Raw genomic sequence first — 15,289 nt, 5'->3', positions numbered from 1 at the left:
AGTGATGAAATGGATAAATAAAATGTATAACCACAGCAAGATATTACATACCTGTAAAAAAGTAACTTGATCTGCAGCTACATATAATAACATGATGGAATATTAAAAATTTAAGTATAAAAAGCATATCAAAGGAGACTGCATACTATATGATAACATTTTTATAAAGCTCAATGTAAAGCAAAATTGAGGTAGCCTACTACTAGTGTCTTCAGTGGTCTCCTGTCTTCCACTCTGCTCCTGTAATTCATTCTCTACATAGCAGATGGACTGCTCTTTTACAAAAAGCAGTTGGGTCCTATTACATCCCTACTTTGAAATCTTCCAGTGGCTCCCTATCATTTTTTTTTTTAATAATTTTTATTGAGCTTTAAGTGATCCCTATCATTTTTGAAATAAAATCCACACTTCTTACCTAACCTACAAGGGCCCAGTATGATTTGAACTCTGCCTCTCTCTTTTGACCTCTTACCACATAACACTCTCCTTTGCTCACTATTTCACCCACACTAGACTTCTCTCAGTTCATTGAACTGAACAAGTTCTTTTTTGCCTTAGGGCCTTGGCACTTGGGATTCCCTCTCCCTGGAACCCTTTTCCTCTAGGTTTAAAGATAGGGCTGACCCCTTTTTGAAATCAAGTCTCTACTAAAGTGTTAACTCCTCAGACAGGCTTCATTGGTCACTCTAATAGGGTCCTATTCAATTCTATCTCATTGTCCTGTTTGAGTTTCTTCATAACACTTTCAACTATCTGAAATTATAATATTTATCTGCCTTCTTACATGATTATTGTCAATCATTCCCCACTAAAGTACAAGCTCTGTGAGAGCAGAGTCTTGTCGTTCTTGTTTAGCAGTATATCCTCAGCCCCTAAAATAGTGTCAGACATATGTAGATACTCAATAAGTATTTGATGAATGAATGAACGAATGAGAACAGGAAACTACGTAGGTATTTGTTCAGGCTTTGTATTCTCTTTGATTGTGGAGATAACTATATATTGAAATGAGTGAAAATGAAAATTGTTTCTTTGAAAAATAAATGTACTCTTTTCCCCAGAAATCAAAAGTATATGATCTAACCATAGTTTATTATTAAGGTTTTTAATATAGATGTCTTTATTATACATGTAGTTAATTTGTAAAAGAGTAGAACTATGAAATCATTCATTTTTTATTATCATTAAAACAGTTTTTAATGTCTATCATAGAGTTTATTAGAAAAGTTTAAGAATTCGACAACTTCCTTAAAATTTAAATCTATTCCACATTTGAAATGTGAAATAGGTATTACTTTCAAAATATTAAAATACTGTTATTCTAAATAACTACACTTTTCTCTTTTCTCAGGATATTATTGCTGGATTTCTATATACTATTTTAATCTTAGGTGTCTTCTATCCATTTGTGGACGTGATTGACAACTTCAACCAAACTCACAAATATGCTCCATTAATCATCATCGGGCTTCATTTAGCCTTGGGGATTTTTTCTTTCACCCTTGACACCTGGAGCACATCCCGAGGAGACACAGCTGAGATTCTAGGAAGTGGTGCTGGCATTGCATGTGGATCTCATGCTATTTATAACATGGGTATAGTATTAGATCCTAGTCCCCCCATTACTGTGACTCTTTTTGGAAAAGCCATATTGCGGATCCTCATAGGGATGACATTTGTACTAATAATCCGAGTTATAATGAAAAAGATCACCATTCCCCTAGCCTGTAAAATCTCCAATATACCATATGATGATGTTCGAAAAGCAAGGCAGCACATGGAAGTTGAACTTCCTTATCGGTATCTTACCTATGGAATGGTTGGCTTCTCAATCACATTTGTGGTTCCTTGCATATTTTCCTTTATTGGTCTTTCTTGATTGAGAAATGTTGTTTATGATAAGAAAGAAAGATGTAGGTTATTGATATCTGAAAATATATTCTAGGAAAAAGCCAGATCAGAGTTAGGCTTTTGCAGGAATTTAACTTAAATAATTATTTAAGTAAATTCCAAAGAGTTGTGCATTTTATCGTTGCACATCCAGATATTGTTTTAGGTGAGCTGAGCTATTTCAACACAGAAGAAGTAAGTGTTCATTTAGAATATTCACGTAATTTTTGGAAAGTTTTAGTGCTGTTATGGATTCAAGTTATATATAACATATATTAAGGTACATAATATGCATTATATATCTAATATATTTTATATATAAAATAATATACCTAAGTTTTTTAAAGCTTTGGGGTCTATTATAAAACCAATAATAATATGCAAACAGTTGTGCCTGTATATTTGGACTTAATACAGGTATGTTGTTACTAACAGATAAATTAAACATTTATTTACTATGGGAGCCATTTCCTGATTGAATTGCGTAACTACTAGACCAGAATTCATATCCTACCACATATTAATTTACTGCCTGTTTTTACACTGCCGTCACCTTTCATGTTACCCATGATGTTGAACATGGGAGGCATTTTTAATGGACCAAATTTTCAGAAAAGTTAGTTTTTGGATTCCTTAATTTTTTTTCCGGTTCTGTGTACTGTGTTGAATGTACTTTATTTGCAACTGTTCTGGACATCAGTTTAATAATTCAGGTACTGAATTTTAATGCTTGCTAATTGTGCCTTTCAGTTGCTAAATTAAGAAATGCCCTGTATACTGTGATATAAAACTTAAACTACATATGATCAGGCAAATGTTTTTAAAAAATATATGTCAAGCTAACTAACAGGGATAGAAGTAAACCATCCTTAACTATTTAGCCTTTAGAAAGAAATGTGGAACGGGCTAAACTTCCTCACTGATTTATTGGAAAGCAAAATGGATAAATATTTCCATTTTTGTAGACATTTTTATGTGCATTTCAAGTTATAGGAACAAGATATATTTTTTTGTACATTGTCTTGACTGTTTGTACTGCAGGTCGATATTGCCAGTGAACGGAAATGTAATTGAAATTTATAGATGGAACAATGCACATGTTTCATATATAAGGAAACCATTTTTTCTAAATTATTTGGAAGGGATTGGATTTAGCACTGTTAACTTTAATACCCATTTATTAACTACTTAAGGTAAATTATAAAATCTAAAAATATGCATCAGTATTTTAGATCCCATTGTTTTTTTCAACTTTTCATTATTTTCACAGCGGAAAATTTGGGTATAGTATTAATCTATTCTTTATTCTGTCTGTGCCTTTATACTTTGAAATGTGACTGTAATTAAGTTGATATGAAGTTTATTTGTAGTAAGAAGAAAATTAATTTTCCACATAAATGAACATCAGCTATGGAATTACTGATATTAGTGCAATGTCTACATGATTGTCCAGAAGTATCACTTAAGATGTTTCTATTTTGGGCAGCATAACAATCAGAGCTCATATTTTTATAATTCTGATTGAGAATTTAGGGACATGGCAATTTTTACCAAAACCGAATCTGATAATTTTAAGTAAAGCAACTAAATTTGGGCCATTCACCTATTCGTTAAGAGAACACTGAGGCACTTAGGAACATATTGGTACGTTGGGAAATGTGAAAAGACTTTTTTTTTTCCCAAAACTTGTGTTTAATGAATTTTAGGAGCTATTTTCCGTGAGTTGGGTCTGTGCTGTCCTATTAATTTTATGTGTAGCTTAAAAGATATTTGAAAATATTCCATTTCTTGTGTTTTATTATTTTTTCTTTCATGATGTTTTATGCTAAATGTATTTGAAAATAAAAGCCAAATTCAAGATTGAATGAGGTTTTTTTTGTTTTGTTTTATTTTGTTTTGGGTTGGTTTGATTTTTTGCCTGCTATTCATCTGTCTCTGTATTACCTGGTAGAGGTTTTTTAAAAAAAATCCTAGGATTTTCATGCTAGCAGGCTTTTCCACTGAAGCATTTTGTTCAGAGGCAAAGGACTGTTTTTAGCAACAGAACACAATTAAGAGACTCTTTAAGGATCAGTTTGACTTTTGGTTTTACTAATGAACATTTCCAACATTGTACTTTTAGTGAAGTATTTCATAATACTTCTAAAGAAAACTTATGTGTAAAAGGTGGTTTCAGTTAAATCTGCGGCTAATAGAAATGTAGGTAACCAGTTGCCATCAAGTCGATTCCAACTTGTGGTGGCCATGTGTGTGTCAGAGTAGAACTGTGCTCCATAGAATTTTCAACGGCTGATTTTTTGGAAATAGATCACCAGACCTTTCTTCCAGGGCACCTATGGGTGGACTCGAATCTCTAACCATTCAGTTAGCAGCCAAGGTTGTTTACTGCTATTCCATTAACGTCAGTAATTAATCATAAGATTAGGAGCAGATACTTTTTCAAGTAGAATGAAAACATATGGACATTTCATTGTTTTAAAATTCCATGATATATGAATGGTGAAAACTAGGTCTGCCAGAAAGGCAGGCTATAAGGCAGGAAACCCTGGTGGCATAGTGGTTAAGAGTTTGGCTGCTAACCAAAAGGTCAGCAGTTTGAATCCATCACGCACTCCTTGAATACCCTATGGGCCAGTTCTACTCTGTCCTATAGGGTGCCTATAAGTCGAAATTGACTCAGTGGTGATGGGCTTAAATACAAGGCAAAGCTACTACAAGATTGACGTAATTATTTTTATTTTCTATTCTAATTTTCTTTACAAGCCATATTATTAAATGACTTTTGAAGAGGGCATAAAAATTAATTCAGTGAAATGAATAGAATTTCAAGGTGAATATTCACAAGACATTTGATAAAGATGAGTAAACATTAAAATGTTTTTACTTTGAATATATAATTACATTTACAATTTTATAAGGCAAATTTTATAATTACATAATTATATAAATTATATAATTACATTTACAATTTTATAAGGCAAGAGTTTTTTTATTGCTGAAACCATTTTATTCTTGTTAAAAAAAGAATATTCTGGATTTCAAAACTAAAATATTCAACGTGGGAATCAATAAGGGCCAATTTTTCAAATTCAACTTTACAGTTGAATGAGTTTTTCTGAAGGGAGTTTTTGTTGTTTACTAGAGATTTTTAGAGAAAAGAGGCAACCGTTTGCGTCATTGAGCATAGTCATTGAGCAGTTACTAGGCTGGGTATTCTGTTAGATTTTAGTCACATTCTTCCAGTCCTTCTGAAGTGTGCATAAGTTAAAAACACTTTTATACTTGATTTTTATTATGGTTGCATAAGCTATAAATAGCACAATAAAAATATATTTTCACATGCTAATTTTAAAGAATTTTACGGGACATTTTGGAAAGCGCCTCTCTTGATTTTTAAGCCTATCAGACCAATACAAATCTTTAAGGAAAATATGCCTTTTTGTGATACACATAGGAGAGAAAATAAAAACTAAAAAAAAAAACAAAAACTATCTTTAAATAAAAATGTTTAAGGAAATGAGTATTTTTTAAAACCTCAACTAGCTGGCTTTTTAAAGTGAGTAATTCACTTTTGGATCCTAATTAGTTCTCTGCCTGTCCCGTTTTCTCCTCCAAACATGGAATGGAATATCTGATAGTGGCAACCTATGAGCAGGACAAATGTACTTTGATAACTAGTAACTGTTACTGACTGTTCACGCTGAAAATTCTTAGTGTGAAAGCTCTCTTGCCTGTAAATATGAAAAACCAGATTCTTTCATAGCTCATCTTTAGTCTTGGTACATTTTCCATGGATGTCTGTAAAGCCCATACCCTGGTCCCACAAACAACAGGATATGACAGGCTATCTAAGGTTGATTTTTTTACAATTTTCTTTTTCTGCTTCTTTTTCTATTTCCAGATGAATTTTAAAATTGTGTTATGACCTCCATTAACACATTGTATCATGATGTCTACCACATAATTTAGGTTTATTTTCCACCTTGTCCTGAGTACATTATCTTAAAATGTCATACACTTACTTATATTTGTTTTGTAATATTTGTTTGATGTAATACATATTTTCAAAGTTTCCTTTGTTAAATACTGGCATTTTCTTATGAGATGTAAAATTGGTACTCTTAAAAAAAAAAATTTTTTTTTTTTTTTTTTTTACCACAATGGTATTACCTATTCATGTTTGAGGTTTATCCTTTGGCCTAAATTGGGGGTTCTCTTAACCTGAATGAAGTCCATCGTAGAACACATCGCAATCTTTCATTTGTGTATTATTTACTTTAAAATTTTTCTTTCTTAGTCTCTATAATGTAAGCTTCCTAAGGACAAGAAGCTTGTGCATCTGTTTACTTCTGGATCCTGAAACAATGTATGTCGAATGAATACATGAATTACTCAGTCCCTACACAGCACAGGCTTTAGTATGTGCATTTTTCCAGGGAGAAGTTTTACAGCTTTCATCAGATTCTCAGACATCAATGATCTGAAAAATTAAAAATTATTTATTTAGCAGTCTGACTTCTTGTTTTAGCTATGTTCACATGGTTAGATTGTTAAGTAAATGCTTCCAATTTTTCTGGTAAGAATTTTGTCACTTTTTATGCAAATATTTCATGGTTAATCATTCTTGAAAATAAGTTTTTCATGTAATAACTACAATACTGTTGTAGAGAATGTGGTTTGCATCCAAATTAGTTTTAAGGTATTATTTCCTTTAGAATTAAAATCAAATCTAAAAGAAAGTATTCTGCATATATAGGGGTATAATGTAAATTTCTAGTAATAGTTATGTAAATATCTTCTTGAGAATATTGCTTTCAAAGTTGATTTTTAATCTCTCATATAAACAGCTATTTCATTTAAAGTTGTAAAGAGATATTTTTAATTAAAATTTAAATAAAATATATTCAGGGCTTAAATGTCACCGTTATTATTGTTATTTTTATCTTAAGCAAAGTCAAAGGCTCTCCTTGCACTCCAAAAGTCTCCAGGCTCGGATTTATGTAACTCAGTAGGGCTGCGTGAGGTTTGGTGGCAATGAAATGGAGTCTAATTTCCCTACTATTTAAGGCTTTTTCCCTGTTCTTGATTTAAGGGGGAAAACTTACCAAACTCATTTTAATGGAAGTGCTATTTTTTGCTCATTTCTGATTGAAATCCTGTGATAAAAATCCGGCAATAGTAAAAGCAAAGAAGCTAAAATAATCCTTCAACATTTTTTACTCTGCAAAATGTTTCAAATAGCTTTGCATAATAAATATTTGAAAATATTTCTGTTTCTTGGCAGTGTATTCCAAAAATTATTCATGGACACAGTGTGAATTTTTTAAATTAACATATGACTTAATTTATAAATACCATTAATTCATTGTAATTTAGATATGGCATTTTCATCTGAAATACTTTCCTACCTTTTCTAAAAATAAATTCTCTATTTTCCCATTATGCTGTATATGCTAAAGGTAATCATAGAATTTTAAATTGTTTTAGATACATAGGGGGTCTTAGAGCTCATATATAGCAGCTTCTTACCCCAATTCAGAAATCTCTTCTACAATGTTATTAACATCTAATCATGTGAACTCTTCTCAAATACTCCCTTCGTCAGGCAAACCGCAACTTTATAAGTCATTCTTTTCCACTGTTAAACAGTTCTAAGTGAAGTGAGATTTTGATGGGCTAAAGTCAATGTGGCAGGATAGGGAATAAATTTTAGGTAGAAGAAATAGGATGAACCAAAGCGTGGAAATGGAATATGTAAGACATGTTTCACATGTGGATGTAAGGTTATACTCCTCTCTTCTCCAAACCCTCACTAACCAAACCCGTTGCCATTGAGTAGATCCCGATTCATAGCGGTCCTGTAGGACAGAGTAGAACTGTCCCATAGGGTTTCTGAGGAACAGCTGGTGGATTCGAACTGCCAGCCTTTCGGTTAGCAGTTATGAAGCACTGTGCCAACAGGGCCCCAAACCCTCATTAGAGGATTGTAAAAATAAGCTAATGACACACCTAGATACCTGCTCACAGAAGTTCAAGAAGAGTATGCAGATCAGGCTACAAGGGGCCCTTATATGTTCTTCAACAGGAGGACTAGCTCCCAAGGGCCCTACTCTGAGGTTTCCAGGCATGCTCTGGGAATAAAGTTGGTGTTCCTGAACTTAACCTCTCATCCTACCATACCTAAAAGATTATGAAATTTCTTCTATGGACTGAGGTCAGAATCTGTTACACATCTGGCTGACCCCAACTGCTGGAGACATGAAGATTGTGAAGTGGGTGGTAGTGGTGTTGTCTTAGCTGTCATGGAGTCAGTATCCAACCCATGGTGATCCCACACACAAAGGAATGGAATGTTTCCCAGTCCTGCACCATTCCCGTGATTGGTTGCAGTTGTAGGAAAGGTGTTTGTCAGTAGAATAATGGAGGCATCACAAATACATTCTGTATGCTTGAGGTAATCCACAATACACTCTTGAACACCAAATTTTTTATGATTCAACATTATTGTCCAAGAAGGCTCTTGGCTTCCTCATTAGGTATTCTATTACCTATTAAAAAAAGAATATGATGACCACATTGTCTTACAGTTACCTTAATTAGTTGACAAGCAAGTTAGTAGCCTTGCGTATCTGTGAGTACTTACCGCTTAGTAAGTATTGTCCACCTGAGACACCCATCCCAAAAAAGCTTTTGGTGAATTTGCTATGATGCCATAAGTAGGGAAAAAACAGGAAGAAAGATCATGTACTTCTGTCTTTGGGGGCTTTAAGCTTTTGTATGCCGTGATATGTTAGGCCTTATTACTTGCCCTTGCAAGGCTATTATACAGCTGGCTTCAGATTCTAGGCTTGCAACCAGTGGCTTTTCCCAAATCCTGATCCTTCCACTTTACAGACCTCTTTTACTTGTTCTTGTAAAAAAATCTTTGCATCTGAATTCTATTCTGTGTGAAGATGCTGGTGCCAAACCCGTACTGAGTTTCTTGTTCACATTCTGTGTCTTTTTTCCAATAAATACAGTGAGAAAAATACCAAAACCCAAACCTGTTGCTTACAGGGCTGTAAGGACTGGGAGGCACCACTTATTCTCAGACCCTGGTCATGGGTGGGTAGGTGGAGTGGGTGGAGCCACCAGTCCTCAGGCCCCTGCTGTGTGTAGGTGAGGACCCTGCTTAATGGGCAGGGTGGTGTCAAATATCAGGAATCTGCCACTCCATCTTAGCTGTTGCAGTTGAAAAGAGGCTTCAGGTATATACCCTGTTGTACTATGCTGATGAGGGCCTACGCTGTTGAAATGGGCCCACACAGGTCTAGGCAGGGGTGGAAGGCATTGAAAGTCTGAGGACCACTTACGCCTGTGCCTAGGCAAGGGGGCTGTGCCTCCTCTGAGGTCCCAGCTTAGGAGAGCTGACAAATTATTTTTCCTGTTATTTGTTAATTTGTTCCCTCTCCAAAACCAGGAGAATGGCTTGGGGCATGTGACAGGACCCACTTCTGGGGTGGGGGTGCGGCAATCACTGAAGCTGGCCTGGGACAGAGCAGGGAGGGGGTAGAGGGTGGGTGAATGGGAGAGGTACTTCCCAGAGGGAAAGGGTTTTTTTTTTATCCCGCATGGTAGGTTTTTGTGGTTGGATGGTAGGTTAAACACTTGCACTTCACTTTCTCAGATCCTTACAGCCAACAGTACTGGGTGCCCAAAGTCCGGCTGCAAAGCCCACCCACCTATGAGCTCTAGGGAATAGGGACATGCCTTCCACCCAGGCACTCAGGGGCAGCCATCAGCCCCCTACCTTGCTCAGCACATGACCCCCTACTGCAGCCAGATACCTGTGCCTGCTCCAATCACTCCTATGTAGCCCTCTCCATCTAGGATGGTAAGTGAGAGCATGCATCACACACTTGGTGACTGACAGCCTGGACACCTGAGCTGAATCCACACAAGAAAAATAAATGGACTCCTGGGCTCACGTACCTACTAGCAGCTCTAACCACCTGGTGACAGGATGTGAGAGCTTCAATGATACCAGTAAACAAAGTAGCTCACACAACCAGCCTATTTGGGTATATCAAAACAAAACAAGAAGCTATGACACAGTAAAAAAATATGACACAGTAAGCAAACATAAAATAAATATAATAACTTATTGATGGCTCGGAGACAATGGTCAATATCAAATCACATAAAGAGGCAGACCATGATGGCTTCAACAAGTGACCAAAACAAAGAACCAAAAAACCTCCCGGAGGAAGAAATGATCTTGGAATTACTGGAAGTAGAATTCAAAAGATTAATATACAGAGTTCTTCCAGCTCTTCCTGTATATCAAGAAGGAAATCAGGCAAAAGGCAGCCCAAGTCAAGGAACACACAGACAGAGCAAGAAAGGAGCTTAAAAGGTTATACAAGAGCATAATGACAAATTTAACAGGCTATAAGAATCCATAGAGAGACAGGAAATAGAAATCCAAAAGATAAAAAAAAAAAAAATTTCAGAATTAGACAATAGAAAGTCACAGGAGCAGAATTAAGGCAATGGAAGTCAGAATTAGTGAGGTTAAAGATAAAGCACTTGACACCAATTTATTTGAGGAAAAATCTGATAAAAGAATTTTTTAAAAAATGAAGAAACCTTAAGAATTATGTGGGACTCTATCAAGAGGAATAACCTATGAGTGATTGGAGTACCAGAACAGGGGGTGATAACAGAAAATACAAAGAGAATTTTTGAAGGCTTGTTGGCAGAAAACTGCCCTGATATCATGAAAGACAAGAAGATATCTCTCCAAGAAGCTCATTGAACACCACGCAGGTTAGATCCCAAAAGAAAGTCACCAAGGCATATTATAATCAAACTTGCCAAGACCAAAGATAAAGAGAGAATTTTAAGAGCATCCAGGGATAAACGAAAAGTCATCTACAAAGGAGAGTCGATAAGACTAAACCCTGACTACTCAGCAGAAACCAGGCAGGCAAGAAGGGGATAAGATGACATATATAAAGCCTTGAAGGAAAAGAAATTGCCAGCCAAGAATTATATATCCAGCAAAACTATCTCTCAAATATGATTGCAAAATTAGGGCATTTCCAGATAAACAGAAGTTAAGGGAATTTGTAAAAACCAAACCAAAATTACAAGAAATACTAAAGGGGGTCCTCCAGTTAGAAAATCAATAACATCAGATAACAACCCAAGACTAGAACATGGGACAGAACAACCAGATATCAACCCAGATAGGGAAGTCACAAAAATAAATCAAGCTATAATACCTTTGACTAGACTCTAGATGTCCTTTCTCCAAGACATGGTTTCCTTACATACAAAATGAAGAGATTGGACTTTGTTTTTTAAGATCCTTTTCAACATTAAAATGTAATAAACTCTGTTAGGCCAAGCATGTAAAATCAAAAGCAGTATTTCTATTGTTTTCATCAGGATACTGAAATTTAACAAAAAAGGAACTTTTTACCTATAGAAACATAAGATAAAAGACAATTCCTAATTCATATAGATCTCTGTAACAACAAAGAGTATAGTTGTGTGCCATTTAATTACAGATCTTAGTGTTTTTTTTGCCTCTTGTCTGCAAAAAGTTTGTATACATCCCCTTCTAAGAAAGACACAATTTTCACCAAAGAGATACAATGAAGTAATTGCTTTGGAAGGGTTATAACAAGAGGTTACAAGTCTCCATCATAACTTTTTTTGTGAATCACAAGATTTGAAGTGACCACAGGCTGTTACCTAATATAACCTACTATCCGAATAGTTCTGAGCTGAAACCACTTCAAACAGTTCTTTGCTTAAAAAAAAAGAATGGGAAGAGGGACAGGACAGACACCAAAGACCTTGGTAATTTATAATTCATTCAACAAAGCTTGCTAGCAACAGAGATGGGCATGTAAATAAAAAAAAGAAAGAAAAGAAATTTTCTCCTTTGGGAATTTCAATGAGAACAAAACAAAAAATCAAAGAAGAAAATGATGGATGAAAAATGCAAAACTACCTCATTATACACCTAAGCCTCTTATGAACCCTGAAGATTCAGGTTGCATTTTTGAAAATAAAACCCTTGTAATTCATTCAAAGCTAATTTTAAAATTACAGAGCATATTACCAAGTTAACAGTGTTTTCTTTCAAATAAAAGTAAACAACATAAAACCACTGCTGTTGTTTATTAGAACATTTCCAGAATGTAACAATACTGCAGAAAGCCTTTTTTTTTTTTTTTTTGGTATTTCATAAGAAGTTATATTAGAAAACATGAGATTATTCTTGAATTTTCATTGGTCAGCCATTTTTTTATAGGGTAATTTTATTTCACAGAAATGAGAAGTTAGTTGTCTCTTAAAATTACACAAGATAAACATGATAAATTCCTGTTACAAAAAAAAAAATTCAAAAGCAGAAGTCTCCTTTTGCCCCTTATGACAATTGCACTCCTCTGGCAGAAATAACCACTGTTACCAGTTTATGGTATATCCTTTTTCTATATGTGTATATTTGTTTATGTATTTACATATGTTGAAATATATAATTGTGCTTTAAAGGGTCGAGTTTTTTAAAAAGCAAAAACTAGATGTTGTACATACTGTTCTGCAAACATCTTTTTATTTTCATTTAGTGATATATCTTGGAGTTCTTCTGGGATTTCTCTGCTGGAGTTGTCTTCTTTATGTTGAAACATCAGTTTTCCCCTCTTAGTCATTCTCAACAGCGCACAACTTGGCCCCATTTCTCTGTTCTCCATTTCTTGAGATTTGTCTGTATTTTCTCTGTCCACTTCCTCACCACCTACTCTCTCGGGTTTTTTTTTTTTTTTTTGGAGGAAAAAAAAATTCTTTTATTGTACTTTATCTGAAGGTTTATGGAGCAAATTAGTTTATCATTAAACAGTCAGTATACATATTGTTTTATGACATGGGCTAACAACCCCGTGACATGTCATCACTCTCCCTTCTCGACCTTGGGTTACCTATTACCAGCTTTCCTGTCCCCTCCTGCCTTCTAATCCTTACCCCTGGGCTGGCATGCCCTTTTAGTCTTGCTTTGTTTTATGGGCCTGTCTTTTCTGAGAAATTTAAGAATTACCTAAAAGTTAAAAGAATGTAATAAATATCTATTTTCCCATGACCTGGAATGAATAATCCTTAGCATTTTGTCATAGTTGCTTCTAGTCTTTTTATTTTTAAAGAAGAAAACATTACAGATGTGCTGAGGCATCTTTAAATCACTGCCACATTCCCATCATCATCTCCTGCTTTGCAGAGGCAACTATTATCGTGAGTCCTTCTAGTCCATCTTTTATGCTTTTATGTACATATTTATATATCCGTAGCCAATATATCGTATTTTTGTTGCTGGTTTTAATTTACATTAATGATACCATTCAACAAATTGTTTTTCTTAACTCAACATCATGTTTTTGAGATGCAATTGCCAACCTTTTGGTTAGCAGCCAAGCACTTAACCACTGCACCAACAGCACTCCAATTTATAGATACAATTCATTTCTGTTGCCTACTGTATAGTATTTTATCATATATTTATTTATCTATTTCCTATTCTCTTAGTTATCTAGTGCTGCTATAACAGATATACCACAGGTGGATGACTTTAACAAACAAATTTATTTTCTCACAGCTTAGGAGGCTGGAAGTCCAAATTCAGGCTCTAGGGGAAGGCTTTCTCTGTCAGTTCTGGGGAAAGGTCCTTGTCTCTTCAGCTTCTCTTTCCTGGTTCCTTGGAGATCTCCATGTGGCTTGGCATCTATCTTCCCCCATCTCTGCTTCTCTTGCTTGCTTGTTTAATCTCCTTTATATCTACAAAGAGATTGATTTAAGACACACCCTAAACTGATACTGTCTCATTAACATAACAAAGAAAACTCATTCCCAAACGGAATTATAACCACAGATGCAGGGGTTAGGATTTACAACACATATTTCTCAGAGATACAGTTGAACCTGTAACACCTGTAATGGACACTTTAGATTTTCACCAATTTCTTAAATATTAAAAACTATGTGCTTACAAATATTAACTCAAAATAGATCAAAGTACTAAATTTTAGAGCTAAAACTATAAAAATTTTAGAAGGAAACATAGACACCAATCTTTGGGACCTTAAATTGGGCAATAGTTTCTTAGATATGACAGTAAAAGCACAAATGTCAAAAGAAAAAAATATAGATTGGACTTCATGAAAATTAAAAACTTTTATGCTTCAAAAGATACTAAAAGAAAAAGGCCTCCATACATTGCCTTTCCTACATCTTTCATAAAAGTGGTATCATACAATATTTGCCCTTTTGTGACTGACCTATTTCATTCAGCGTAATGTTTTCAAGGTTCATCCATGTTATAGCACATATCAGGACTTCATTTCTCTTTTTGACTAATATTCCATTGCATGCATATACCACATTTTACTTATCCATTCATCTGTTGATGGACATTTAGGCTATTTGTACCTTTTGGCTCTTCTGAATAGTGCTGCAATCAATATTGGTGGTTTATTTGCATTTCTGTTTTCAAGACTTTTGGTTGTATACTGTCTTAGTCTCTTAGTGTTCCTATTACAGAAATATGACAAGAGGGTGGCTTTAACTATTAGAAATTAATTTTCTCATATTTCAGGAAGCTAGAATGGGTAGTGGAAGTATGAATTTAGGCCACCAGCTCTAGTGGAAAGTTTTCTGTCTCTGTGGCCCCTGGGGGAAGGTCCTTGTCTCTTTTGAGCATCTGTTCCTCAGTTCGTTGCTGATCTTCATGTGGCATGGCATCTGTCTTTCCCCATCTGTACTTGCTTGCTTGTGTGACTAATCTCTTTTATATCTCAGAAGTGGTTGATTTAAGACACACCCAATGCTGATATAGTCTAACAGAAAAAAGAAAAACCCTATTCCCTAATGGGATTACACCCACAGGTATAGATTATAATAAATATTTTTATGGGACACAATTCAATTCATAACATATACTTCGGAGGAGAATTGCTGAATCATATGGTAATTCTATGTTTAACTTCTTGTGGAATTGCCAAACTATTTTCCACAGTGGCTGTACCATACAACCCTACCAGCAATGGGCAAAGGTTCCAATTTCTCCATATCCTTGCCAACACTTGTTTTCTGTTTTTTTAAATTGTATCCATCTTAATGGGTGTGAAGAGATAGCCCATTATGACTTTGATTTGCATTTCCCTAATGATTAATTGATGCTCAGCTAATGATCTTGATTATCCTTCCATGTACTTGTTTGGCCATTTGAATTTCTTCTTGGTGAAATGTCAGTTAAAGTCTTTTACCCATTTTTTAATTGAATTGTTTGTCTTTTTATTGTTAAGTTATAGGAGTTCTTTACATATTTCGAAAATTAAGCCTTTATATATTTTGGATT

The 15,289-nt window shown here is 34.8% G+C and overlaps 1 protein-coding gene across 1 annotated transcript in view; it reads left to right on the top strand.

Moving 5' to 3' along the window:
* The window catches only part of SGPP1 (sphingosine-1-phosphate phosphatase 1), a 42,398-nt gene extending 27,496 nt beyond the window's left edge, over positions 1-14,902 (top strand). Inside the window, exon 3 of the mRNA XM_003408702.4 lies at positions 1,352-14,902. Within this exon, the coding sequence (XP_003408750.1) occupies positions 1,352-1,879 (528 nt within the window). The 3' untranslated portion in view covers positions 1,880-14,902. The remainder of the gene's footprint in view (positions 1-1,351) is intronic.
* Positions 14,903-15,289: the final 387 nt, after the last annotated feature.

Source organism: Loxodonta africana, chromosome 10 (genome assembly GCF_030014295.1).
Source record: "Loxodonta africana isolate mLoxAfr1 chromosome 10, mLoxAfr1.hap2, whole genome shotgun sequence".
Lineage (NCBI taxonomy): Eukaryota > Metazoa > Chordata > Mammalia > Proboscidea > Elephantidae > Loxodonta > Loxodonta africana.
This window is presented reverse-complemented; position numbering and strand designations above follow the sequence as displayed.